Consider the following 25,946-nt stretch of genomic DNA (forward strand, 5'->3'; position numbering starts at 1 on the left):
TGCTGACTTAGCCTGGATTTTTAAAGCCCTGCTCTAAGCTATTTCTTTAGCCTAAAATTTGGCATGGACTTCCGGAACGTGTGTCCAAATGAAGTGCAAGGATTATGTAAAAAAATAGTTCATAGAAAGAAAGAGCAGAAGAAGGATGAAATGAGAAGTGGCTGGGTTCTGTGGGCGCCTCTCCGAAGAGCTGACAAACGAAGTGCTCGTTACGGCTTCCTTTGCCCAAGACCAAATTCCGGGGAGGAATCACAAGCTCGGCCAAGACTTCAGACCTGAGCCTGACCCCGCACAGATCCACCCTGAGCCTGCAGCAGCGTCTGGGAGAGTGATGGGAACTCAACCCCTGCACGGCTCCCATTGACTTCCCGGGGTTCAGGCCGTGCTGGGAAATGGCTCCCAGGCGTGGGGTGGGATTGTGGGGGTGTCCTGTGCACGGCCAGGACCTGGACTGGATGATCCCTGCGGCTCCCTTCCAATGTGGATATTTTATGATCTGTGAGGTCGTTTGGCTCTGGACCCCTGGGGTCTCCTGCAGGGTCAGCAGAGCCTCCAGCCAAGGGTGGTGGCTCTTCTCCCCCGTCCCCAAGCCCATCCCCGCTGTTCTCCCCAGTGACCCCATCCTTTGTGGGCGCGGAGGTGTCCAGGGAGCAGTCCCCCCCGGCACAGTGGGCTCCTTGCTGCCTGGGCATGGTGCAGGGACAGGAATTTCCTGATGGGCCCGGGGTGCTGACCCCCTGGAACGGGATCAGGGGAGAGCTAAAGCATCACTCCAAGCCTGGAAAGCGGCCTCCCAGTGTGAGCCTTCTCAGCTCTTTCCAAGGGAGGCAGGAGGCAGCTTGGTTGTGATCCATAAATAACTTTCTAGGAAGCTGCGAGTGTTAAAAAAGCCACTGAGGGGCTGGGCAGGGTCTGCCCGGGCAGAGCAGTGCCCAGGACATTCCCACCCATCCATGGGAGGCTCATTCCCACTCCCATGGGACACCCCTGAGGTGTTCCAGGAGCCCTGCTGGGCCATCCCTGTCCTGCCCCAGATGGGAATACCTGTGTTCCTGTGCTCCGGTGTCCCCGGAGCTTCAGGGGGTGCCTCGTGGAGCCACAGGGATGCTCCCAGGGAATATTACCCTGGAGCAGAGCACCGACGAGCAGTTCCCTTTTCCCAGTGCCTCCGGTGCTCTCGCAGCAGGTCTGGGGTGTGCAGAGATTTCTCACCTGCTCTGCTCACCCGGCAGGGAAAATCCCCAGCCTGGAGGTGAGATGTGAGGCTGGGATCCCCTGGATCCCGCTCTGTCAGCACTGTGGGATCCAGCAGTGCAGGGATAAATCGCTTTTTGGGGGCGCGGGGACGCTCTGGCCAGGCACAGAGAGCTGCAGCTCGGGAGGCAGGGAGGAAATACCTCAGCTGGAACCAGAAAATAAATTCTGGAGCAGTGGAGTGACCTCCTCACTGCTGGGCTGGGGGAAGGGGGCCGTGGCTGAAATCCCAAACCGGGGGAAAAGTCTCTGCTCTGCATCTGCCGCATCCTTTGCCTCGGCTCCTCCCGTGGGAATGGGGGCAGCAGCCGTTCCCTCGGCACGGCCTTTGTTCCCAGAGGGGACGGGGCCGGGGGCAGTGGTCAGCCCCAGCTCCCCTGCCCTCGCTCGCCGTGTTTCCCCTGCAGAGAAGTGTCCTGAGGAAGAGAAAAGCCCATTTCCCCGCCCCGTGTCTGCCCCTGCTCTGCATGGTGCTGCTGGAGGGTGCCCAGGGAGAGAAGCAATGGGGGGCTTGGCCCCAGCGTGCATCAACTCTGCCCTTTCCCAGAGAAAAGCTGTCACTTGCTTTCATTCCTGGTACAGGAGGTAAAATGGGAATCGCAGGTTTGAAGCTCAGGCTGGTTTTCGAGTTGATGTAATTTGGGCGAGTCTTACACCGCTGGGTGAGGAGCTGCAGGCTCAGGGGGTCGTGCCTTGCTCTGAGATGAAGTAGAGGAGGAGGAAATCAAAAGTTCAGACAAAGCAAGCCTGTGTTCCTGTGAGCCACGTGTGTTTGGTGATGGGTCTGTGCTGCCGCGCTGCGCCCAGGTGGGCTGTGCTCCCAAAACAAAGCCCGTCCTCAGGGCAGCCCCAGGGTTGTTTTGAGGGCTGCGGGACACCTGCAGGAAGCCGCCCGGATGATGCAGGTTCTCAAAATAACCGAAACAACTCAAAGAAAAAAGAAAAAAAGGAATCGTGACCTTGGCGCTGCAGTGCTGGCACTGGGGGGACTGGGGACTGGCAGGAGGTGTCAGCACGGGGGGTTTGTCCCCTGTACCCCTCTGTGTTCCCGGGGACTGTCACCGCCCTGGGAGGATGCTCTGGGGCTGCGGCAGCAGCCCCGGTGTGGTTTTTGTGGGGGTGGGACGTGGCAGGAGGTGTCAGCACGGGGGGTTTGTCCCCTGCAGTTCCCGGGGACTGTCACCGCCCTGGGAGGATGCTCTGGAGCTGCGGCAGCAGCCCCGGTGTGGTTTTTGTGGGGGTGGGACGTGGCCCAGGTGCCCAGGGGCAGCAGGGCTCTGCCCTGGGGGGCTCTGGCCGCGTCTCTGCAGCCAGTGCCAGAACCCTGCAATGGTTTGGGTTGGACGGGACCGTAAGGATCGGCTCCTTCCACGTGCCACGGGCAGGGGCGTTTTCACACCGGACACCTGCTGACGCTGACACCCTCCTGTCCCCTCCTGTCCCCTCCAGGTGTCCCCTGCGAGCGCGACCGCCTGACCTTCGCCTTCTGCCAGACGCTGCGGCTGCTGGGCAGGTGCCACCTCCCCACCGTGCGCCTCCAGTGCTGCCGCAGCTGCGGCCACCACGGGCTGCCGGCGTCGGCCGGCCCGCGCCGCGGCCACCAGCGCCTCTCGCGGAGGTGACAGCGCTGTCCCCGGGCGGCCCGCGGTGGCTCCGCGTGGCTGCTGGGTCAGGACTGGCGGCTCTGCCGCAGCCCGGGGCTGCCCGGGCTCTCCAGGTCGTGCTGCTCTCTCACGGTGCTGAAACCATCGGGCTGCGGGTCCCGCTGTCCCCAGCGACCCCCCGGGACCTGCCGGGGCCGCTCCGCCCTGCCCGGGGGAAGGGGAGCTGAGAGCAGCGATAATTCGGGGGAGAGCTCTCAGAAATGCTTTTGGTGCTATCACTTGACGTTTGCAGCCTCTCACAGGTGTTGGCTGGCCAGCACAAACCTTGACTTTTATTATTATTTTTGTATCTCCGAGGTGAGCATCCAACATTCCACCGGCTCTGCCGACCCTTCGGGGCAGGGATTTTATTTTATTTTTTTTCCCCCTTTAAGGGACTTGAAGCTGGCAACCCATCCCTGTAACTTTCATTAAAATGTTTACGCACTGAAGCTAAATAGATTTGATTTAAGAAGTGGAGCCAGGGCAGAGGAACAAAGTTTCAGCTTCAGCTGGGGCCGTGCAGGGCTCCACACCCCACCTCCCCAAGGCCATTGCTGTGCCCCTCTGGGGCAGAGGGCAGGGACACCGAGGTTTGGAGTCCCCCAGCTCGCTCCCTCGCGTGCATTTGGGCAGGAGGGGGAGGCTGTGAGTGGCACATCCCCTCCCTCGTGGGCAGCCGGGTGCGCAGTCCCCGGATTTCTGTTCTGTACCTGTAGCAGTGTCATGCTTGGTTAAGGTGTTTTTCTGTGGCCTCACAGGCCGAACCCTGTTTTTTTTCCTGCTTATCTAGATTCTCCTCTGTTAAGGTTAGCAGATTTTTAACTAGAATATCCAATTTACTCTGAGGCACAGCCCCCTGGCCCGCTCCCAGAGCGCTGTGGGAACGAATCCCTCCCTGTCCCGGGGAGGGTTTGCTGGCAGGTCGGTCTCTGGAGCAGGGCAGGAGCGTTTAGGTAGGAATTCCTTTCCCTGTTACTCTTCAGGCTGTGGGGAATGCCCAAAACCTGGGGGACCTCGAGGGGCAATCCTCCCTGCCCCGGGCTGGAGCCCGTCCTGGGCTGCAGAGCTCCAGGTGCACCCGGGGAGCCACACTCAGTCCGAGAGGGGAAGTTCCTGTGTGTGATTTGGATGTAAAACACAAGCCATGACCTCACCGTTGGCGCTTTATTCCCTTCCAAGGTGGTGTAAAGTTCTCATGGTCCAAGAGCCTGTGTCCAGCCCTGGTTTCCTTGTCCCCGTCTGTCCCACAGCCTGTCACCCTCCCAGGGCTGCAAAGGGACAACCCTTGTGTTGGGGTCTCGTGGCCACAGCTCACAAGCGTGTTAAATTAAAGTTGCAGAAGGAAACAGGTGGGTTTCACATTTTCTCTCCCCGAGGGGAGTTCCCAAGGTTTTCAGTTAACTGGAGATGGTTCAGGCACTGGCAGCAGGAAGGAACCACCGGTTTGCATCCGAAAACCATTCACAGCTGCTGTTTGCAATGGGGATTTGTTGGTTAAAACGGGAGCCGGGTTGGTGGGGTAAATCAGTTCTGCAAATCGGTTTATTTGGGGCACAGGGTGTGGTGAGCCCCTCCTGCAGTGCCTTTCCACGTGTAGGGCCCCTCTGTGCCTGCCTGAGGATAACCCTTCCTGTGAGACACGCGGCCATTCTTAGCCGCACGACAGGCCAGGCCTCCCACCAGCACAGAAACTGCGTTGTCAGTGACAATAAAACACATCTGGCTGAAATACCTGCAACATTTCCTCTCAGTGAGACACCTCCGGTGAGTGTCTCTGGAGGGAGGCTCTTCACAAGGGCCTGGCGTGACAGGGGAAGGGGGAGCGGCTTCCCACTGACAGAGGGCAGGGTTGCACGGGTAGAGAAATGCCTTTTTTCTTCTCCTAAAGATGCTTTCGTTGTCTCAACACAAGCAGGATGTTGTTCAGACAGAGCTGCTGCAGCGGGGCGAAAGGAGGAAAGGGCTCACGCATCAAAAGATGTTTGAAATAGGATCATGGGATGGTTTGGGTGGGAAGAGACCTTAAAGCCCATCCAGTTCCTCGCCGTGGCAGGGCTGGGACTGGGCTGTAAGGTCCCTTCCCACCCAAACCATTCCATGATTCCACAATCTTCTGGAAGACTCTCTGAGAGAATTGTCTGGCTTCAGATCACAAGTCAGACCTTTGTGCCTCCCTTGGTCACCTCCAGACATTTCCATGCTGGAGACAGGAAGGAAGAGGAGCTCGTTGAGTGGGAAGCAGCAGCTGCTGCTGGAGGAGCTTGTTTGTGTCTCAGCTCCTCGGGAAGGCTCCAAGAGCTCCCCAGCCCCGGGAGCACCTGTGTTTCACAGCTCTCACACCTCACCAGGGGCTCTGCATGGCCTCGGCTGGAGGGTTGGAATTCCCAAAGGGCCGCAGGGGTCGTCAGTCCTTCACCATCATCTGCATGGACCGGGGGCAGCGAACCCAGCGGGACCAGGACCGGCTCAGCTCCCTCCTGCCCTTTCCAGAGAATAATAAAACTGGGTTTATTTCCTCTCGTTCTTAAAACCTCCCTGTGCTGCGCAGAAAGGGCTCGCGGGCACAGCCAGGACGGCAAGGGAAGGATTTGAAAAAATGTCACTCGGTTTATCTTTTCGTTTGGATTTGAATGGGCAGCTGATCCCTGCCAGCTGCTCCGGCGGGGAGCAGCCTTCACCCACCCACCGCGGGGCTCTGGCAGCTGATCCTATTGCAGAGGGGTATTCCCGGTGGGAAGTAAAGCACAGGGAGGGAGGGACGAGGAGCTGCCCCTCTCCTCAGCTGGTACCAAGGCGCGGGGTGTTTGCTCACCCAGGGCAGCCAGTGCGTTGGGAAATTCAATGAAGCCGTTCCCCAGGCGCTGCCACAAGCCCGCAGCCCCCGGCCCCTGAGCCGCGCCGAGGGATGGCTCGGCCGGCTGGGAACACTTGGAAATATCGTGCTAAAATTAGCTCTTGTCTCTACACGCGGCTGCTCCGCTGCCATCTGCGGTGAGTAGTTACACCGCGAGTAAAGTGTGTGCAGACACGGCGCTGGGGCCGGCGGGGCAGGGGAACAGCCCGCTGCCTCCTCCTCTGCCCTCGCTGCTCTCCGCAAGGACCCGCAGCCTGGAGAGCGGGGATGGAAACGCCATTTCAGCCCTGGAAAGGCCGGCTGGAAAGCCAGGGGCTGCAGGAGATCCCTCGGCAGAGGGGGCAGAGGGGGATGCCGGGGGGCAGCGGAGGTGGGGAACAGTCTCTGCGCCATGCTGAGGTTTGGGGGGCTAAGCCTGGGCTCGGGGCGCTCCCTCCTGCCCGGGGGGCGAGCTCATGGGAGGGAAGGTGCCCGCCAGCAGCTGCCCTGGCTGAATTCCCCCAGCTGCGGGTTCTGGGGGCTCGCTGTGCTCCTGCCGGGCTGCTCTGAGCCTCTGCCGAGGTGTAACCCAGCAGCCCAGCCTCCTGCCGGGACACGGGACAGACCCCAGCCCCCTCCAGCTCCGAGTGTTCCCTGGCTGACCCCAGAGAACAGCAGAACCTCCACGGCTCGGCTCAAACCTTGCCTTGCCCGTTCCTGCCCTTCCCAGCTTGGCCCCAGGCAGCTTCTCCAGCGGACACCGGGACGGCTCTGCAGCCGCAGGGATGCTGCTGGTCACGGACACCGGGGGGGGCCGGAGGTCCCCGGGATGGTCCCGGAGCCCGGGGGTTTCCCGGGATGGTCCCGGAGCTCTCGGGGGGTCCCCGGGATGGTCCCGGAGCTCTCGGGGGGTCCCCGGGATGGTCCCGGAGCTCTCGGGGGGTCCCCGGGATGGTCCCGGAGCCCGGGGGGATCCCGGGATGGTCCCGGAGCTCTCGGGGTGTCCCGGGATGGTCCCGGAGCTCTCGGGGTGTCCCGGGATGGTCCCGGAGCTCTCGGGGGGTCCCCGGGATGGTCCCGGAGCTCTCGGTGTCCCGGGATGGTCCCGGAGCTCTCGGGGGGTCCCCGGGATGGTCCCGGAGCTCTCGGTGTCCCGGGATGGTCCCGGAGCTCTCGGTGTCCCGGGATGGTCCCGGAGCTCTCGGGGGGTCCCCGGGATGGTCCCGGAGCTCTCGGGGTGTCCCGGGATGGCCCCGGAGCTCTCGGGGTGTCCCGAGATGGTCCCGGAGCTCTCGGGGGGTCCCCGGGATGGTCCCGGAGCTCTCGGTGTCCCGGGATGGTCCCGGAGCTCTCGGGGTCCCCGGGATGGTCCCGGAGCTCTCGGTGTCCCGGGATGGTCCCGGAGCTCTCGGTGTCCCGGGATGGTCCCGGAGCTCTCGGGGTCCCCGGGATGGCCCCGAGCCCGGCGGCTCCTCCCGGCACAGCGGTGCCGTGGGTCGCTGGTGCCCTCTGCAGTTGGCCCTCCTTGCTGTAAACGCGGAGGATTCAGCAATCCGTAGGATCGATTTCGGTGCTGTTTGATTCCAGGTGAGGGCGTGGCCCGTGTGAGTTTGGAGGAACGTCCCGCGCTCCTCCGGGACCCCCAGCCCTGCCCGATGGGATCCCCTGGAGCTGTCCCCAGCCCCCGGTGTCTGCCGCTCCCTGGCTGCCCCTCTGTCACCCGCGGTGTCCCCGGAGCCCCATGGCAGCAAAGCCTCTGCCCAGCCCAGCAGCGACGGGATGGACAAAGACCCCGAGCCCAGTTCCAGTGGAAACGCGGGGAGGCGCAGCAGCTGCTGGGGGTCCCCTCCCAGTGCCCCTGCAGTGATCCACTGCCCCAGGGATTGGGAATATTCCTGGTTTCAGTGCCCCTGCAGTGATCCACTGCCCCAGGGATTGGGAATATTCCTGGTTTCAGTGCCTCTGCAGTGATTCACTGCCCCAGGGATTGGGAATATTCCTGGTGTCAGAGGCTCTGCAATGATCCACTGCCCCAGGGATTGGGAATATTCCTGATCTCAAAGGCTCTGCAGTGATCCACTGCCCCAGGGATTGGGAATATTCCTGGTTTCAGTGCCTCTGCAGTGATTCACTGCCCCAGGGATTGGGAATATTCCTGGTGTCAGAGGCTCTGCAATGATCCACTGCCCCAGGGATTGGGAATATTCCTGATCTCAAAGGCTCTGCAGTGATCCACTGCCCCAGGGATTGGGAATATTCCTGGTTTCAGTGCCCCTGCAGTGATCCACTGCCCCAGGGATTGGGAATATTCCTGGTTTCAGTGCCTCTGCAGTGATTCACTGCCCCAGGGATTGGGAATATTCCTGGTGTCAGAGGCTCTGCAATGATCCACTGCCCCAGGGATTGGGAATATTCCTGATCTCAGAGGCTCTGCAGTGATCCACTGCCCCAGGGATTGGGAATATTCCTGGTTTCAGTGCCCCTGCAGTGACCCACTGCCCCAGGAATATTCCTGGTTTCAGAGGCCTGGGTTTGGGATCTGGCCCATTTCCCTGAATTGTTCCTCCACAGAAGAACTTTTAACCCGTGTGGCCCAGCACAAAGCCCTCAGGGCTGAGGACCCCAGGGCACTGCAGGAGCAAGGAGAGCCACCAGAGCATCCTATTCCCTGTCCTCCAGGCTCTTGCCAGAGCTGGGAATGCAGTTCTGGTTGTGCCACCGGGCTGTGCAGGGGCAGCAGGCACAGAGAGCCCCCAGGAGCCCATCCCAGGGGAGGAGCTGCTATCTGCTGGCCCCAGGACCCACAGAACCTCCTCGCTGGCAGAGATATCTGCGTTCTGAAAAGAAAATACCAACCCCCCTGCTGCAGGACAAAACAAAAAGAAAGCAAATTCCAGGAAAGGAGCCAAGAGATAACGGCAGCTCAGGCTCCCTGGAGCATTTGCTCCATCCCTGCAGGAGTTACCTGCCCGGGCCCCTTCCCAGCAGTGGGGTGGGACTCAGGACCTGTCCCCTGGGCTGGCACATGAGGCACAGTTGCCCATGGGCCTACAAAGGAGTTTGAAATTTAATTGAAGCTGAGAAGTATTTTTTTTTTCACACCTGTACGAACCTGTGGAGTAAAGAGGATTGTTATTTCCCTTCCCTGCCTCCTTTAATTAATTTTTCCAGCTAATTTGGCCCTCGAGGGGAGGGGCCTTGCTGCTCCGTGGAGCAGTTCACTGGTTTACCACGGAGAACATTCCCTCCATTTATAACACTGAGTCCATCCCATCCTTCCACGCCCTCAGGGAAGCTTTATGGGGATTATTAAAACGGCCACAAACGCCTGAAATCCCAACAGACGTTTTCACCACTCTCCAAGGATCCCTCAGCCACAAAGCACCGGGGCACTCCAGGGAGGAGCAGCTCCCCAGATCCCTGAGGAGCCACCAGAGCAGATCCTGAACACCTGCCCCGGGAGGAGAAGCCAGGAGGGAACTGCCCGATTCCCAGGGAAAGGTAAATCCAGGCTCAGAGCCAGAGCTGCCCTGGGCAGGAACCCTGGGGAAGGTCTCCAGTGAGGAAGGTGGGAAAGCTGGAAACGTTATGGATGCTCCAGGTAAGACTAGTGAGGGAGCAGTGACAAGGACAGGGGAGCCAGCAGGAGGAGGGGCTGTGGGATGCCATCACCTCCCACTCTGCAGCCAAGAAGGAAAAGCAGGATCAGGTTCTCATCCAAAGGGAAACTTCACCCTCAGGCTGGTTATAAAGCAACGCTTCCAGAGTCAGAAATGTGTGATGTTAACAGGGAAAAGAGCACAAGCATTTAGCAGGAATTGTGTCCCAGTAAAAACCTCCTTGTTCTAGTCCAGTCCCTCAGCTCCAATTTTTTTTTCCTGAATTAATTTCAGCTTTAATGTTTATCAACACCGAGGAAGCGGAATGAAATTAATTTCTCTAACAGAAACCTCAACTCAATCCTTAGGAAAAGAACCAGAATAAATTCAGGACCCAGAGAGTAGCATTTCAGTACAAGAATCTGTTTTATTTTTACAGTGCAGTGATTTGAAACAATGTAGAAATTGAACTTGCCAAACTGAATTTGTATCACAACGTCTCTCAGGAGGCATCGCAGAGGCCTCGCTTTGAATCACAAAATATTCCTCTGGACACCAAAAATCACAAACGTCCAGCACTACGCACTGGACTCTCTTCAGAGACTGATTCCTCATAATTGAAATCTATCTTATAAACAATTTCTCTTTAAAAAAAAAAACAAACAAACAAAACAAAAAAAACGCACGGAAGATAAAAAGAACTCAAGTATTAAACCCAAGGCCTTGATTATTATTGTTGTGCTCAGCTTGCAGCAGGGCTGTCCCCAGGGCTGTCCCTAGTCGGGCTCAGTCACGCACTGCTCCACGATCTCCCGCAGGTTCGGGTTCTCCATCGCCGCCGCCACCCTCTCCTTGTCGTTGATCTGCTTGTTGACTGCAAAACACCCCGGGGCAGGGGGGTCAGCCCCTCCCAGGGACACCTCAGGCCATGGAGGGGCTCAGGGGAAAGGGACATCACCAGGAGGGTCACAGGGAAGCAGGGAATGGGGCAAATCAAAGCTCGGCCACGCCAGAACCGCCATCGGAAATAATGGGTTTTGTCACTGTGCTGGTTCAGGAAAAGGATGTGAGGTGCTCTGGTGGTGTGTCCCGAAACCAGGAGTGAAATTAGGGATAAATCAGCAGCCCGGGTTGAGTTTGTAGCTATTTAACCCAAACATCCCATTTTTTGGCAGAGTCTGAAGGCTCAAGCACTCCTGGCTGCTGAGGGCAGTGCCCGGCTCTGGCACAACACCCACGTCCTGCAAACCTCACTGCTGGAACCCTGGGCACTGAGAGTTTGAGACCTTCTGTGCTGACAGATCCTGCAGAAAACTGACCGAGAAACGTCCAGTTTTGGTGTGAGGATTTCAGGACAGTGGGACCAACCAGCGAGGCAGCTCCTCATGGCAATTATCCTCCTTTCTTACAAACAGCACCTGCCAGAACTGAGGGGTTTGTTACAAAACCCAACCAGCAACAAGCAGGTGATCAGAGCCACCACAGCCCTGGGAACACCTCGAGGTGCCACTTGGTTCCCAGGCTGTCACAGGGGATTAATTTTTGGGAAGGGAGGGGAGGACAGAGCACAGAGAGGCGGAAGCAGCAGCATGCACGGGTTCTACTCACTGTCCTCCTCCGTGGAATGTGTGCCCTCAGAGATGTAGATTTCCAGCTGCAGGAGAGATCAGCAGTGTTAGGAGCACCACAGCAGTGGGACACTTTCCTCCCTGGAGGGAAAACTCCATCCCACACACACGCACACACACAGGGCCTGTCACCCCTGCTCCCTTTGCAGGGTTCAGCTGGGAGCTATGAAAACCAAACCACCACCCAAAAATCAGCTGCAGAAATCCTCGGGCAGTTAACGGAGTCTTTGAGTTATTTTGGTCAAGTCTCTAAAGGTCTGTGAACTGCTGTGTTTAATTCAGGGAGGTTGCCATTCATTCATGGGGTTTAAAACAGGCTTCAAGCCAGGCACTTTACCTTGTGTCTAAAAGGCAAACATCTCTGAAGTTTTATTCTTAAACAAAGGCCTGTTAAAACAGAACACAAAAGAGATTTTCCTGCAAAACTCCAGGTGTGAGGTGAATTTTCAGAGAATCCATGGTTAACAATCAGCGTAACTGGCAATGTCCTCTTGTATTCTGAGCAGCACAAGCCACAGAGGGAAAGGGGACAAGCAGAAAGTTGTAATTTTTTTTTTCTTTTTAATTTAAGAGCTGGCAAATTGTCAATTAATAACATTGATGAAGTAACTTGGAGAATACAAAGAAGGAATTCTGTACCACTTCCCAGCAGAATTTTGAGAGGATCTCTTTGAAGAGACTCCCTAACATGACACAGAAATGGCTGTCCCCATTTCTCGGGATTTGGGGTTTTATCTTTTGCTTGGTTTGGTTTTTGGTTTGGTTGCACTGGTGGCTGGGCTCTCAAGCTGCAATTCCTGGTCAAACCAACGCAGCCAGGCAAGACTGCATCTGAACTGGGACTGATGGCACATCCAGACAGCCTGAAATGAACCCTGTGCTCTTTGTTTCTGCTGTAATGAGAGGAATCTCACCGATGAGGGTGGCCAAGGAGCAATGAGGTACTGTTGGTGTAAACCTGATGGTGACCAGATATTCCTCCTCCCCTATCTCCTGCACTTCCACGCCGCTCTCTGTCACCACTTCCAGTTCTTCCAGAGTGTTGGGCTTCTCCGGGTCCCGGATGGTCCGGATTATATCTGAGGCACGAGACAAGCGATAAGGAATCTCCCCTGGAGTTTATAAGAAGTGTTTTCGTGAGCACCCCGTTTCCCAGCACTGTTGATGTTGCTCCCCTTTGGAAGCCAGAAACGATCCCGATAAGCCAAACGCGGCCCTTCCTCCCCGCCCCGGCCCCTCAGGGCCCTCAGCCGCTCAGGTTTCCCCCTCAGCCCCCCAAGGGCGCACCGGGAGCGCCCCCGGGGCTCCCCCCGCGGCCCCCGGCAGTCACCGTAGACCTCCATGGCCCTGTCGTGCTCCATGGCGCGGCTCGGGGGCGCATGGCGGGCGCTACTGCCGGGGCTCCGCCACACCCGGCCCAGCGCCTGCCACAGCAGCGCCAGCGCCAGCGCCATGGCCGCGCTCCGCCATCGGCCCGCGGGCCGCGCCGCTTCCGCCTGGGCGGGGCCGGGCGGGGCCGGGGACAGCCAATGGGAGGGGAGAGACCGCCACCACGCCCAGGGTGGGCGGGGCCTCCCCGCCTTCTGCTCGGTGTCCCCGCGCGGAGCCGCGGGCGGGTGGGGACACGGAGGGACCCCCGGGCAGCCCCGGCCCCGGGGTGGGGACACGGAGGGATCCCAGGTCACAGAGAGATCCCCGGACACAGAGTAGGGACACGGAGGGACCCCGAAACAGCTCCCGGACACAGAGTGGGGACACGGAGGGAATCCCAGGAGAGCCCCGGCCCCAGGGTGGGGGCACAGAAATGCCATGGGGATCCATCTGCAACAGAGAGCAGAGGAAAGGACAGAGACAGAGTTAAAATACAGAGAATTCTACTTAACGATAAACAAAAATTTTATTTAAAGACAGGCGCGGCAGCGGCGGGCCGGCGGGGACTCCAGCTCCCAGCACGCATCGCCGCGCCGCGGTGCCTGCTGGGGGTTGTAGTCGCGGCTCTCCCCCAGCTGACCGGAACGAGGGGCGGCCCCGAGATGGCGGCGGCCCGGGGCAGGCGGGGCGGGCGGCGCTGAGAGCCAGGAGGAGGAGGAGGAGGAGGAGGAGGATGGCGGCGGCGGGGGCCCGGGCCGAGCTGCGTGTGCTCCTGGTGCCCCGCTCGGGGGAGCCGCGGGGATGGGCGCGGGCGCGGCTGAGCAGAGCCCGGCACGCTCTGGGCAGCCTCCAGCCGCCCGCCGGGATCTACCTGGAGGCGCTGGGGCCGGGCGGCGCCGGGCGGGCCCGGGGCAGCGTCCTGCCCGGAGCCTGGGCTGAGTGAGTCGGGCAGGGCGGGGAGGGGCGGCCGGGGGGAACCGGGAGCGCTCCCCGAGCCCCGGAGCCGGGTCGTGTCCGCCGGCTGGGCTGCGTGTGCTCACGGCGGGTGGTGCTTTTAAAAGGCAGCGCAGACAAGGAGGGGTTTGTCTTGGGTGCCCTGAGCCCCCCGCTGCCCGCGGTGACACTCGGCTGTCGCTGTTAGAGGGACACGGAAGTACCACACTCGCTCAGGTTGAGAGATGAGCAGAGGAAGAAGAAGTTTGTAATGATTTGGGGGTTAAATAGGATTCGGGATTTGGTCGAGGATTGGGAGATGGGAGGAACACCCCTCTGACCCCAGTGGCCAGTTCCGCAGTCCATCGCAGAGGGGTACGCGAAGACAATCTACTTTGTTCGTGTTAAATGCGTGAGACACTCCACTACAAATACGTAAAGGTCATCAGAAGGCTGCAGGAGCAGGGCGACGCTCGGTCACACGGTGGCCACACACGTCTGAGCTCCCGTGCGGAGCCCCGACCGCGGTGACGCTTTGGTTCGGGGCATCCGCAGTGTCCGGCCGCAGCAGCGCTGCTCAGACGCTCAGAACCCCCACCTGCTTCGGCTTTGGGGACCTTAGAGCCCATCCCGCTGCTCCCTTGCCAGGGCAGGGACACCTGCCCCTGTCCCGGGCTGCTCCCAGCCCTGTCCAGCCCGGCCGGGGACATTCCGGGCTCCTGGGGACATTCCGGGGCTGGGCAGGGTTCCAGTGGCAGGGCTCTTTGCTCTGCCCGTGCTGGGCTGGTCCCTCTCTGCCCCCTCCCCATCACCACGGAGCACGGGTGACACACCTGGAGAGCTTCTCGGCCCAAAAACCAGGGGGAAGTCTGGAAATGGACAATGTGTTCTGCTGTCCCTTGCTGGCGGAGCTGGCATTCCCCCTCCTGGGAATCCTGGAGCAGAGCATCCCTCGTGTCCTGGGTGACTGAAGTGAAAAAGGCAGGAAGGTGGAAACGCCTTCATCCTGGAGAAAAGGAGGAGCTGGGGTTCCTCAGGCTGTGTCCTGCCGAGGATGAGGCAGTTCCAGTGCTGGGAGGGTCGGGATGGCAGCAGAGCCTTCAGTGCTCAGGTGATGGTGTTGTTGTCCATCATCAGTGCACACCCAGAACTGTGCAGCCTGGGAAATGGGAAAGGGCATAAAGCCAATAACCTTCCTGAATGTTTTATCTTCAGCTTCATGTGGGACAGCGCGGAAGATGATGGTTTGCAATCCAACAAGACAAAACTCCTGGCTCTTGGTCAGAGCCATGACCTGTTTGTGTATGAATTCAGTGTAGAGGATGGAAAACACAACCCGAATTCCCTGCACAGTTGTAAGGAAGAGACGCTTAAAAAGCTCCTTGAAGCTAAAAGCATTAGTGAGTAAATTCAATGTTTTGCGTGAAATACTGCAGGTCTGGTTCTGCTGCTCCTGCTGGGATGGATCAGGCAGTGGGATGGAGCACTGGGGAATTTCAGGTCCCTCCACACTGATGCAGTGTGATCAGCAGGATTCATGGGCTTGAAGAATAACGGGGACATTTCTGTTTTCAAAGGGGACAGTATCAGAAATAATTAAACTCTTGTAGGGTCATGTCTGAGTGATGTGAAAATAAATTTTAATAAAGCACATGCAACCCTGCTCTCTCAAGTTTTAACTTTAATTTTGGGACTGATGGGAAGGAAAGAGAGACAGGCTCATCAATAACCCCACAAAGACTAATTAAACATTTAACCTTGTATTTTATGATTAGCAAACATAGTGTGCAGTTAGAATGAGCCTTTGGTGTTTGACATGTTCTTGAACAGTCTCCCTTCCTAACATACTGTATTTCCAAAGTTTGTAGCTTTTCTTCTTAGTGCTGACAGAAATCCTCTTTTCTTCTTTGTGCTGATTTTTAATGTTCTTCATAGTGTTGTCCACTGGAAAAGCCACATAAAAAGCTTGGGGAAATTGTTCTAGAATTAGTGCCCCTGGCACAGAAAGTGAGATTTAAAACCAACCACCCCAGCTTCTGTTAGGATGGTGACTGGGGCAATGACTTGGAGCTGTCATTTTCTTGGGATTCCTTTACAAATCAGAAGTCCCAGCTGGCTGTAATCCCCAATTTAAACATCTTCCAATTCACAGGTGTGCCTTCAATTTCCTCTGTGAAGATTCTGTCTTTTGCAAGCAACAAGTGCAAACTTCTGCTCAACCGGTTCATCCTTGTGCACCTGACCTTTCCTGGGGAAGATTCAGCCCCAGAGACCTGTGACTGCTTCCCCCTGGCTCTGCCTCCAGAAGCTGTGGGGAGAATGACAGACTCCCAGTTCTGCAGGGGCATCCTGTTCCTGTTGGACAGTGCTGGCTGGATTTGTATCCTTTGCAGGAGAGATTGGGGAAAACCATCTGGGAGAACAAAGTTTATTTTCTTTGCTCTCAGGGCTGAGCAGAAATGTCTTTAAAGACATTTAAGTGGTGCCTGCAAAGAAGGTTGTGTAGCCAAATCCTGGGGATTCTGGGAAGTGCCATAGTTGTGTATCCAGGGTTTTCCAGCTCCCCGCTGGAGATCTGTTTCCCACCGGATTCTTGGGTTTCATTAACAGGTTTGATTCCTGGGTCTGTGTGTTACAAGCTGACTTCTACTGGCACCTCATTGCTTGATTAAACAGAAATGGTCTGCAGGCCCCCAGGGAATCAGAGCCTGGGGGCCAGTCTGTGTGCTGGGGGGGCAGGGGCTCAGAGCTCTCAGTCCCACCAGCTGCTGGATTTCACCTGTTCCTGGTCATCTTCTGGATTTCACCTGTTCCTGGCCATCTTCTGGATTTCACCTGTTCCTGGCCATCTTCTGGATTTCACCTGTTCCTGGTCATCTTCTGTGGCACATTGAAGCACAATAAAGTCAGCTTGCCTTCCCCTCCTCTGGGAGCCAGAATTCAGCCCCTTCCCCTCGGGTGTGTCTCCTCTGCTGGCCTTTTCCTTGATGCTCTTTGCAGACATATTTGACGGCACTGATGGGGCCACCCTGGGGAAGGTCGGTGTGGGAGCTGGGCCAGCCCCTGCGTCCCCCCTGGCTGCCCTGGCGGTGTCCCCTGACCTCAGCACGGCCGTGGTGACCAACAGCTGCCACTGTGCCCTGGCTGTGCAGCTCAACACCTACTTCAGGTACAGCTCCCAGTTCAGCTTTGGGCTGGACTGACCCTCACAGGTCCCCAGTCTTGGCTCTGTACTCATCAGGGCGCTCACAGCTTTTCATTCCGAGTTCTGTGCCAGAGCAGAAATTTCCTCTTTGTTTAAAGGTTGTCCTTTCCTTGTTTGCTCTGCTTTGTTCTGTCACTTTCACAGAAGAAGCTGTCTCACATCTCTTTGTTTTGATCTGTCTGTTAACAAGTAGATAAACTTTGTCTTGCCCTTCATGGTTTTTTTTTTTTTTTCCAGGAGGATTAGGTGCTCTCAGTGCCAGGAGTGGGTGGTAGCACCTTTTAGAAATACTGTGGGGTATGGAATTATCAAACTCCACAGGTACAGCTGTGCTGATTTAGCTTCATAAATTAGGGCCAGATGGTAATTAAGAGGTGGTGTCCAGCTGAAAGGAAAGAACAACAGGTTTTGATGGTTCACCTGTTACCCTGAGAGAAAACTGCACCGAGAGCTCCTGGAGGAGTTAAACATGAAAAAAAATCTTAAACCATCAGAGCAAGGTGAAAATTCGTATTGATTTCTTTACAGACAGTTCCCTGAACATCTGCTCTGTAAGAGAGATCCTGAAAATCTCCCAGTGAAGCCTCCAGAGGGGCTGGATGAGGATGACCTGGCCAGCTCTGAGCACAGCATGGAGCTGCTGTCGTCGCCTTTCCGCACAGACAGGTACAGAGGGGAAGAACCTCCTGACACAGGCTGGGCTTTGCCTCCTTTGGGTCACTGATAACAAACTGCTGATTTGTTGTTTTCGCTTGTAGTTGTGACAGGTGAAATCAGCCCATTCTGCTGTAAATCTCTGGAATTTAGGGTGGACCAAGACAGCTTTATGTACGGCACTGAACAGCTTCCAAACCGGAATTGCTGCTTAGGGGTTGCCTTTAAGTCTTAGAGTGTTGAAACTATTCAAACGTGTCAATTAAAACTTGATGTAGAGATAAGAAAGATTCAGTTCTGGAATTAATTCTGTTCTACTGGATTTTAATTGATGGGGCATTTTCTGTGAGGAAAAGAAAACTTTTTACTGAAAATGCTAAACATGGACGTTGTCAGCTGATGCAGCTGTGGTCACTCAGCTTGGCTGCAGGGAGCATTTAAATGCAAAGAGAGAGGCCATGGTAAGGTTAAAATGCAGGATGCTGGGTGGATTTTATAAGCCCGAAGTGCATTTTGTTTAGCTGAGAAAGCTTTACCTGCCTTGCTCTTGGAGTAATTCCTGGTGTTCCAGGTGACTCTGTCCCCTCCGCAGGTCCTGGAAAGCACACTTATCCTCACTGTGGGACAGAGTAAGGAGGAGAAGAACACCAGCTTCTCCAGATTTGGTGGACAACTCCAATTTGCCTTGGTATCAGTTTTTTACCCATCTTGAAGATCATGATCCTGAAATTTGTGAGGATCCAGAGAGGATGGTGGCCTTTGTTCCCCGGGCTGTCACGTGGGCGGCCTCCCGAGCGCTCCAAAGCCAGGGTGCAGCCCGTGGGGCTGCAGGACAGCAGTGGGCACAAATCCCCGTGGGAGCAGCCCAGGAAACGGTGAAGCTGGAGTGTAAACTGGTGACTGGAGCTAAAGCTGTGTTCATGGTGCTGGCGCAGGACACGGGGCTGTCTCTGGTGCTCTGGGATTTTGAGTCCCAGGACGTGACGTGTTCCCACTTCGGCAGAAGCAGCGTCTTCGTGGAGTGCAGTGCAGAAGTGCCACTGTGTCTGCTGCTGACAGGTGAGGGGTCAGAAACTGTCCTGATGCAGCTGCTTTAGGGTTTTTTAGTGTTTTACCTGGCTGCTGTTGGGTGACTTCCATTGCATTCCTGCTCGGGTGAAATCCAACCGGAGCCGCTGCAGCTTTGCCTCGCTCTTTTGGAAGCAGCAGTGGGTAAAATGAGTGGCTGCTCTGTGTTTAATTGTGGCTTGGTTCTGTCGTTCAGAGCGTGGTCTGTCCCTGGTCCTGTTTGGAGTAACCCAGGAGGAGTTTCTGACCAGGCTGATGATGTTCGGCAGCGCCGGCGTCGTGGACTCCGTGTGTCGCCTCAATGGGTGGGAGAGGTGCTCCATCCCCATCCATGCCCTCGAGGTAAGGAGAGAATAAACTCTCCAGTTCAAGTTTTGAATGCAGTTTAGCAATGTCAGTGCGGGTTTAGACACAATTAAAAGTGCGCCTCAAACCTAGGGGCGAAAGGAAGTGGTTTAGTTATAAATAAACAGTAAAACCCCAAGCAGCTGAGTAACCCAGAGGAAGAAATCCAGCAGCAGATGTGAATGCACATTAATAAAATAAAAGAGAATAAAGCAGTGCTCAGAATTCCCTCTTAACTGGACCCCAAAGCAACTTTGCCAGTTTCTGCAGCAGTTTTTGTCCTCTTGCAAAATGTTAAATATGAAAAGAAATCCTTGGAACTAGATTTCTGGGTTTATTGTGCTGTTCTTACAGAGTTGCTGTAAGCTTATTCAGAGTGCTGATTCTCGCAGTATTTAATTTATATTGCTGCCATAACATTTTGTGTGTGAAGATACAGGGCGGGCTTTGAGCAGAGCCTGGCAGGTACTGTGCAGGTCACCGTGTTATTTCAGGCTGCTGCAGGTGCTGCACACAGAGTTTAAATCCCTTCTGGTTTTCTGCGTGTCTGGGTTGTCACTGAGGGTGGAGTAAGAATCCCAGCAGCAGGCGCACAGTGTGTGGGTTTGGAACCCATGCTTGATTGTTCTGTTTCATGTTTGTCCAGGCAGGTTTGGAAAATCGCCAGCTGGACACGGTGGACTTGTTTTTAAAAAGCAAAGAAAGTGTTTTCAGCCTGTCTGCACCCTGCCCTGGGCCTGAGCACCCTGGGGATGGGGCCTCCCAGTCTTACCTGAGCAGTAAGTGCAGAACCTGCAGCTGCACAGAGGTTTTTCCCATCCCCTCTCTCCCTGTGGCTGCGTGTGGGATACAGATGTGTGAACTCTCTTTGGAACCGTTGCAGATCTGGAGGAGCTCAGGCCAGCTTTAAACTTGCTCTGCTCAGCAATCCAGGACAATGACATGGAGCCTCACAGCAAACACTTCTCTGAGCAGCTCCTGAACCTCACCCTGACTTTCCTTACCAAGCAGCTGGAGGAAATCTTTGTGCACACAGAGGGTAAGATCACTCCTGCTGGGTCGTATCTAGTAATGTGTCATCATTTAAGTAAGTAAGTATGGCTAATTCTTTTAATTAAAAGCTTAAATTTGCCTAGAATTAAAATAAAAATACTAGAATTAAGTGAGTGAAGGATGCTCATCCCTGAGCTTTAGATTGGACTTCCCTGACTAATAATTGGTTGGATTAACATGAAATTTCAGTTCTCCTTTACTGGTCCCTGGGCAGGAAAACCCCTGAGGGAGGGCAGGGAGCTCTGCGGGGTTGTGGCTGTGTCCTGGCAGGCTGCTGGGGCTGCTGGGCTGTCACTGCCTGGACCGGGGACAGAGCTGATGTGCTCTTCCCTCTGAGGGGTTTCTGTTTATTCAGCAGCACATTTCTTAATTCGGCCTTGCTAAACATTAAAATTTGTTCCTTCCCTGTTTAACTGGTGTCTTGGCTTTTTGCAGAACCTGATGAATTCCTGCAGAAGGCTGCCGACATTTTAACTGATTACATCATCAAACTAAGAAAATTCCTGAGGAAATATCCTCGACCACAGATCCCTGCGGAGCACACGGCAGCTGACCTGGACGAGGACCTGCCTGAGATAGAAGAGAGCCAAGAGTGGGAAAAACTGACACCAGAGGTGAGAATGAGCAACCCAGATGTTACTGCTGTGGGGGAGTTTGTGTAAGGAGATCATTTATGTGGAAATATCTTAAAGTACTGGGGGAGAAAATCAACCTGGGGATGGTGCAGATCAGTTTGCTCCATGTCTTTCCCTTTAGGAAGTCGTTGCTGAGGCCATCCTGAGCAACAAGAAAATCAACCTGGGGATGGTGTAGATAATTTTGCTCCGTGTTTTTCCCTTTAGGAAGTCATTGCTGAGGCCATCCTGAGCAACAAAATCCCAGAGGCCCAGATCTTCTTCCGAAGGCAGCAGCACCCTGCTGAGAGCCTGCAGGAGTTTATCCAGACAGGTCTGAGCCTGGTCTATGACTGTCTGCTGAGGGGCAGCACGAGGGAGGCCTCGGAGCTGCTGAGGAACATGGTGAGAGGTGTTCAGGGTGGGTCACGCTGGTCTGTGATGGATGAGAGCATGGGGAGCCCCTCGGGGTGCTGTGGGTTTATTGGTTCCGGCGGAAAGCAGGTGGACTGAGAGTGAAAGTCGGCTCGTTTGCAGAGCTGCTGGGGCAGCCTGGCTGTGGGGTGTGTTGGCGGAGGTGCTGAGCAGCGGGGTGAGGCTGGCTCTGCCTGGCGACGTGTCCCAGGGTTTGTTCCATCGGGGACATCCCTGCGGAGCCGTGCAGGGGCTGGCACAGGCCTGTTTGTCAGGGCTGTGTGCTTTGGAGGGAGAGCAGCTGTGTTTATTCTGTGTTTGATCTCTTCAGTGCGTTCTCTGGGCACATTTTACAGCGAGTGTCTTCTTTGTGCCAGGGCTTTGACGTGAGGCAGGAGTTTCACAAGATCTGCTTCCACACCGAGGACAGGCACGTCCGGGACCTCCTGGTGAGTGCAGCAAAGGCTGCTTCAGCCCAGGCCTGAGCCCTGAGGTGTGTTTGTGCTGGGGAAGCCCTGCACTGAACTGACCTTCAGAGCAGGGACAGCCAGGGCTTGTGCCTGCATCCTCCCGGTGTCTTTCTGCAGCATCCCTGTCCCTCTGCCTTTGCAGTTAAAGAGCTGTTAAAATGCCACTTCTTTGTCCTGGCTCTGATCTGGTTCTCTCACACAATCTGGAGCCCTCTTGTCATTTAACTGTGTGGCTCTCTGCTTCCTGCATTTTTTTTCTGCAGTTGGTTCACTGTTTGCACTTGCAGGATCATTTACAACTCGAATATATTAAAGATAGCTAGATAAAAACTGGGAGCAGTTGCAGGTAATTCTTTGACAGTTGGAGGTAACACTCTAATTTGAATTAAAGGTGAAGGTCTTGCAAGAGGAAAATTATTTTTCTGAAAAAGAGAAGAAAGTGATAGACTTTGTGCATCAGGTTGAAAACTTCTACTCGGAATCCTTCCAGGAGAATAAAGAGACTCAGTCTCTTTCCAGGTAATGTGGGTTATTGCTTTTAATTATTAATTAATAGCATTAGTAGGATTTAAAATGTGCTGGATTCTGCATTCTGTGGGATTAACTGCACTAACAAAGGCAGTCTTTAATTTCATTAATTTCACACCGGTCTTTGTTTGCAGAAATCAGAGTCGGTGTGGGGACGGAGTGATTTTCTCATTAATGCAGCAGTCGCTGTCATGTTCCCTCATGACAAGCTGCTGTGTGAGTCACGACAAAGCACTGCGAGGGTGCCAGAGCTCTGCTGCTTCAAATGAAGCTTTTCAAATAATAATATTAGAATTGCTACTCAATTATCCATGTTCAGATGTTTGCTCTGTTTTTGATCTGTGATGTCTGCGACACGGCAAACTAAATAACCCAGAAAAATCATTTTGCAGTTAAATAATGCTAAAACTGTTATGAGACTCATGGTTTGATGTGTCAGCTTTGGGAAAACGAGGCGGTTCTTTAGTTCTGAACCCTCGAGCTGAAGTCACTGCCGGGCTGGGAGCTTTGCTGAGCCTGCCTCATCTGCAGTTTGCTGGGCTGGGAGCAGGTCCGGCCAAGCTGACCCCAGCCCGTTGCCGTTCCAGCAGTTCCAGCAGCTGGAGGAGGGAGCAGGAGCTGTGCAGGCAGCAGGAGCTGCTGGGCTCCCAGCTGGGCTGGGGCAGCCCCGGGAGCAGGAGGCTCAGAGTGATGTTTAACTGGGCTCTCTGGTGGGATGAGCTGCTGCAGGAGATGATTCTGCTCCCCAGGAAACCCCCCCAAGGCAAGTGTGGTGGCACTGAGGGCCTGAGCTGGGAATTCGGGTCTCCCTGTGTGGGGGTGGCAGGGGCACAGTCACACGGGTCGCTTGTTTTGGGTCAGGGTGGGTTTCATCCCCTTCCATCCCGGGTCTGGGCTGATCCTGTAGGGAAGGGTTTGGAAGTAGCTGGAAGGGACTTGCCTGAAGCATGGCCACGTGTGAGTGCCACCCCCTGCCACCCTGTGTCACCCCCTGCCACGTCCTGTCCCTCTCCCTGCCCTGGGGAATCCCTTCCAGCTCTGCCAAGTGAGGCTCCAGAGCTGGAACAAATCCTTGATCTCAGCATCACACTGCGAACTGTTCATTAAAAATGGGTACCTGGAGGGGTGGGACACAGGGAATGGCTTCCCACTGCCAGAGGGGAGGGATGGATGGGATGTTGGGAAGGAATTCCTGGCTGGGAGGGTGGGGAGGGGCTGGGATGGAATTCCCAGAGCAGCTGTGGCTGCCCCTGGAAGTGTCCCAGGCCAGGCTGGATGGGGCTTGGAGTCACCTGGGACAGTGGAAGGTGTCCCTGCCCAAGGACCTGGATGCACTTTAAGCTCCCAGCCCAAACCATCCCATGATTCTGTGTAAGAAAACATCAGCATTGCCCTCAGGGGTGTTTGTGTGTGCTGGTTTCATCCATCAGCCTTTTTGAAACACAGAACTCCAGAGCTGCAGTGCTGAGGTTCTCTGGATGCACCTGACTGCCCAGCATGACTGGCTCAGCATCTGTTCCTGGATTGAGGAGTCAGAGCCCAGCCGGGCTCCCCGTGCCCGCTCCTGGCCCCCCCTGAGCCCTGACATCGTGGACAGGAGCACTCTGTGCAGCACCTACATGAGACAGGACATCCTCAACAAGCTGGCCAGGTAAGGCTTCACGCTGAATCTCCTCCCTGTGTGAAGCCAAAAATCAGGACTAAAATCCTTGATATGTATTGATTTTTATACTGCTCCCTTTTGGACACCGCACAATTTCAGTCATAAATGTGATTTTGGTCTCTGCTTTCAGTTACCTGAAAACAGTCAGAGCCATGAGAGCAAGAGCCCTCCTCCCTCAGCCCTTGGAAGTTTCCCAGGGGTTATATTCCTGATTCCAGCTGTGATGCAAGGGAGGGAATTCTGAGCATTTCACTGTTCACAGCTCGTTCTGTGCAGTAAGCACAGTGTTGTTGGGGCACAGGCAGGTGGATTTTGGCACATGTCTGCCCCAGTAGGGAATTGTTTCCTGTGAGGGAAAGGTCTGCTCCAGTTCTGAGCTGAAAACACCCATGAGAACCTGTCAGAGAGAACTGTGTGCTCAGTGTCTGTGCTTTTTTCTTTTTCTGGCAGAAAGGGAATTTTTGTCCGTTCGGAGCTGGAAGATTTTGAGCTCCTGCTCCAGAGGTTGTCGTGCCTCGGAGGAGTCCTGCAGAACCCTCACCCTGTTCCAAAGTACAGCACTGCCAGTGGCCTGGATTTCCATGCCCAGTTTGTCCTGCACTGCCTGGAGCACAGCCTGCAGTACCTGCTGTACACCTACCTGGACTATTACAGGTAGGAATGCTTCCATCCCTCTCACCCCGTGAGGGATCCCAGGTTCTAAGAAGGAAACACAATTTGAACCGCTGGTGGGGAGGGTTTTCCTCAGCCCTGGCAGTGTCATTTAACAGAAACTCCGGGGCAGTGTGTGAGATTTTAAGCTGTATTCAGGAAGTTTTTTTGAATTTGTGTTTTGAAGCTTTGTTCAGATTGTCTTAATGTTAATTTGTGTGTCAGTCATGAAAGGAAGCAATTACAGCTGTAATTAGTACAATGCCGTGAGCAATACAATCCTAAATGAGCCGAGACAAGTTGCTCTTCAGAAACTCAGAAAATGCAGAATTCAGAACCTTTCTTAAGCTCAGGTGTGAGTTGGCTCCTGGTGTGGTCACAGAAAAGGAACTTGCTGGTTTCCACCTGAGCTGGGGTCCGTCGGGATTTGAAGGTGGTACCAGTATTAGGTAATATGAATACTTCCCACTTGGGGGATACTTGGCAATTGAAATTTCTGGGCTCTAACTCCAGTCTAACACTGAATTATCAGGAATGTGGACAGAAAAAAAGCCAGCACATCATTTTGTGGTTGTTTGTCTGACCACTTCTATTTGGCATTACACCCATGAGGTGCTCAGACCTTTCATGCTGTGTTGTTACACCAGTGGTCTCCAGTCCTGTATTTTCACTCTGCTGCTGATTTATTTCCAGTTTAACCCCTTCAAACTGCCCTATCCTGGGCAAGAAGGAGCTGCATGAGGCACATCCCTGGTTTGAGTTCCTGGTGCAGTGCCGAGGGGTGGCCAGCAATCCCCGAGGTAGGAATCCCAGAGGGGGCTGATGGTTCTGCCCTGGCCCGGGCTTGGCACAGCTGGATTAAACCTCTGCTCTGCAGCAAACCCTCTGCCCGTGGCTGGTCACCTCCCTGTCCGTCACTTCTTCATCTCTGGAATCTGGATTGGGGTTCCTGCTTGAACTGCACTTAAAGATGTGGAGGCTGCACAGAAGTGAGACTCACTCTGTGTGTAATCACTGTTACCTCCAGTTCAGTGACTTTCCCAGCAGGCTGGACAGAAGGAGAATTCATAACAAAATGCACATCCATTAAAATTAAACCCTCCTCTGGTCCCTGTGGTGCATTTTGATTTCCCTGCCCTTGGATTATGTGTTTGCTTTACTGAAAACCAGTAGAGTTTGTGCCCCTAACTCATTGCAGTTTTTAAACATTTCATCTTCTGCAGAGTCACACATTAACAAAAGACAACAATAATCCCAAGTGAGGCTTTTTTTAGGAAGCAGGATCAGTGTAGGATAAAGAATGGAACCACTCCAATGCTGAGCTGTGGGGCTCAACCCCAGGCAGTCTGTGTGGGCAGAGCTGTAGTTTGAAACGGGGGAAGGCTTAGTAAACCTTAGCTCATCTTACCTGTGTTTATAGACAAGGTGGGGAAAACCAGTATGGACAGCAGACAGTAGAAAATTCAGCATTTTTCACAGTCAGAGGACAGCTGCAGTGTGGGACTGATGATTGAACACTGGTTTTGTGTGCAATTAAATGTCACTTTTTTTTTTTTTCCCCCGTTAAGATCCCAAGATGATTTTCCAGGCGAGTCTGGCCAACGCTCAGATGCTGATTCCCAGCAGCCAGGGGGGTGTGAGCAGCATCCTGCTGGAGGGCAGGACCCTGCTGGCCCTGGCCACCACGGTCTATGGGCCTGGGGGCATCGACCAGGTACTGCCTGGCCCCCCTGATCCCTCCCCTGGCCCCCCTGATCCCTCCCCTGACCCCCCTGATCCTCCCGTTGTCCCCCTGTGCTGCTGCTCCCCTGTCCTGCTCTCCTGGCTTTGACAGAAGAATGCCCCCTGAGCCACATGCTGGAATGTAGCTGCAGCAGCTGTGCTGGGGAAGATGGGTCTGATGGAACTTAAAAGCATTTTACGGCAAAAAGAAAAAAAGAGATGATGCTTTTCTGTCAAATTCCCGTGAGGTGGATTGGCACAGCCCAAGCTCGCTTGGTTGTTACTTAATGCAGTT

At 55.0% G+C, this 25,946-nt stretch overlaps 3 protein-coding genes across 4 annotated transcripts in view; 2 read left to right on the top strand and 1 right to left on the bottom strand.

The window, feature by feature from the left end:
• ADAMTS7 (ADAM metallopeptidase with thrombospondin type 1 motif 7) overlaps positions 1-4,246 on the top strand; it is a 42,534-nt gene extending 38,288 nt beyond the window's left edge. The window contains exon 24 of the mRNA XM_066196630.1: positions 2,704-4,246. Coding sequence (XP_066052727.1) covers positions 2,704-2,876 — 173 coding nt within the window. The 3' untranslated portion in view covers positions 2,877-4,246. The remainder of the gene's footprint in view (positions 1-2,703) is intronic.
• Positions 4,247-9,739: 5,493 nt separating this feature from the next.
• Positions 9,740-12,449, bottom strand: CIAO2A (cytosolic iron-sulfur assembly component 2A). Its single transcript, XM_066196512.1, has 5 exons — positions 12,291-12,449; positions 11,875-12,039; positions 11,298-11,347; positions 10,941-10,986; positions 9,740-10,206 (listed from the first exon to the last, which is right to left on the bottom strand). Exons 1-5 carry the CDS (start codon positions 12,412-12,414, stop codon positions 10,109-10,111), a joined length of 483 nt encoding a protein of 160 aa, XP_066052609.1. The 5' UTR covers positions 12,415-12,449; the 3' UTR covers positions 9,740-10,108.
• A 615-nt stretch (positions 12,450-13,064) lies between these two features.
• The window catches only part of SPG11 (SPG11 vesicle trafficking associated, spatacsin), a 29,060-nt gene continuing 16,178 nt past the window's right edge, over positions 13,065-25,946 (top strand). Inside the window, exons 1-18 of one of the 2 annotated variants that reach the window (XM_066196618.1) lie at positions 13,065-13,270; positions 14,480-14,664; positions 15,417-15,644; positions 16,265-16,433; positions 16,998-17,135; positions 17,716-18,182; positions 18,388-18,533; positions 19,183-19,315; positions 19,420-19,575; positions 20,025-20,203; positions 20,432-20,608; positions 20,995-21,066; positions 21,479-21,606; positions 22,203-22,378; positions 23,062-23,266; positions 23,729-23,932; positions 24,623-24,729; positions 25,498-25,643. In XM_066196618.1, coding sequence (XP_066052715.1) covers positions 13,065-13,270; positions 14,480-14,664; positions 15,417-15,644; positions 16,265-16,433; positions 16,998-17,135; positions 17,716-18,182; positions 18,388-18,533; positions 19,183-19,315; positions 19,420-19,575; positions 20,025-20,203; positions 20,432-20,608; positions 20,995-21,066; positions 21,479-21,606; positions 22,203-22,378; positions 23,062-23,266; positions 23,729-23,932; positions 24,623-24,729; positions 25,498-25,643 — 3,222 coding nt within the window. The remainder of the gene's footprint in view (positions 13,271-14,479; positions 14,665-15,416; positions 15,645-16,264; positions 16,434-16,997; positions 17,136-17,715; positions 18,183-18,387; positions 18,534-19,182; positions 19,316-19,419; positions 19,576-20,024; positions 20,204-20,431; positions 20,609-20,994; positions 21,067-21,478; positions 21,607-22,202; positions 22,379-23,061; positions 23,267-23,728; positions 23,933-24,622; positions 24,730-25,497; positions 25,644-25,946) is intronic. The other variant, XM_066196619.1, reaches the window with a different exon arrangement.

Source organism: Chamaea fasciata, unplaced genomic scaffold (assembly GCF_029207755.1).
Source record: "Chamaea fasciata isolate MVZ Bird 193981 ecotype frontalis unplaced genomic scaffold, bChaFas1.0.hap1 SCAF_14, whole genome shotgun sequence".
NCBI lineage: Eukaryota > Metazoa > Chordata > Aves > Passeriformes > Sylviidae > Chamaea > Chamaea fasciata.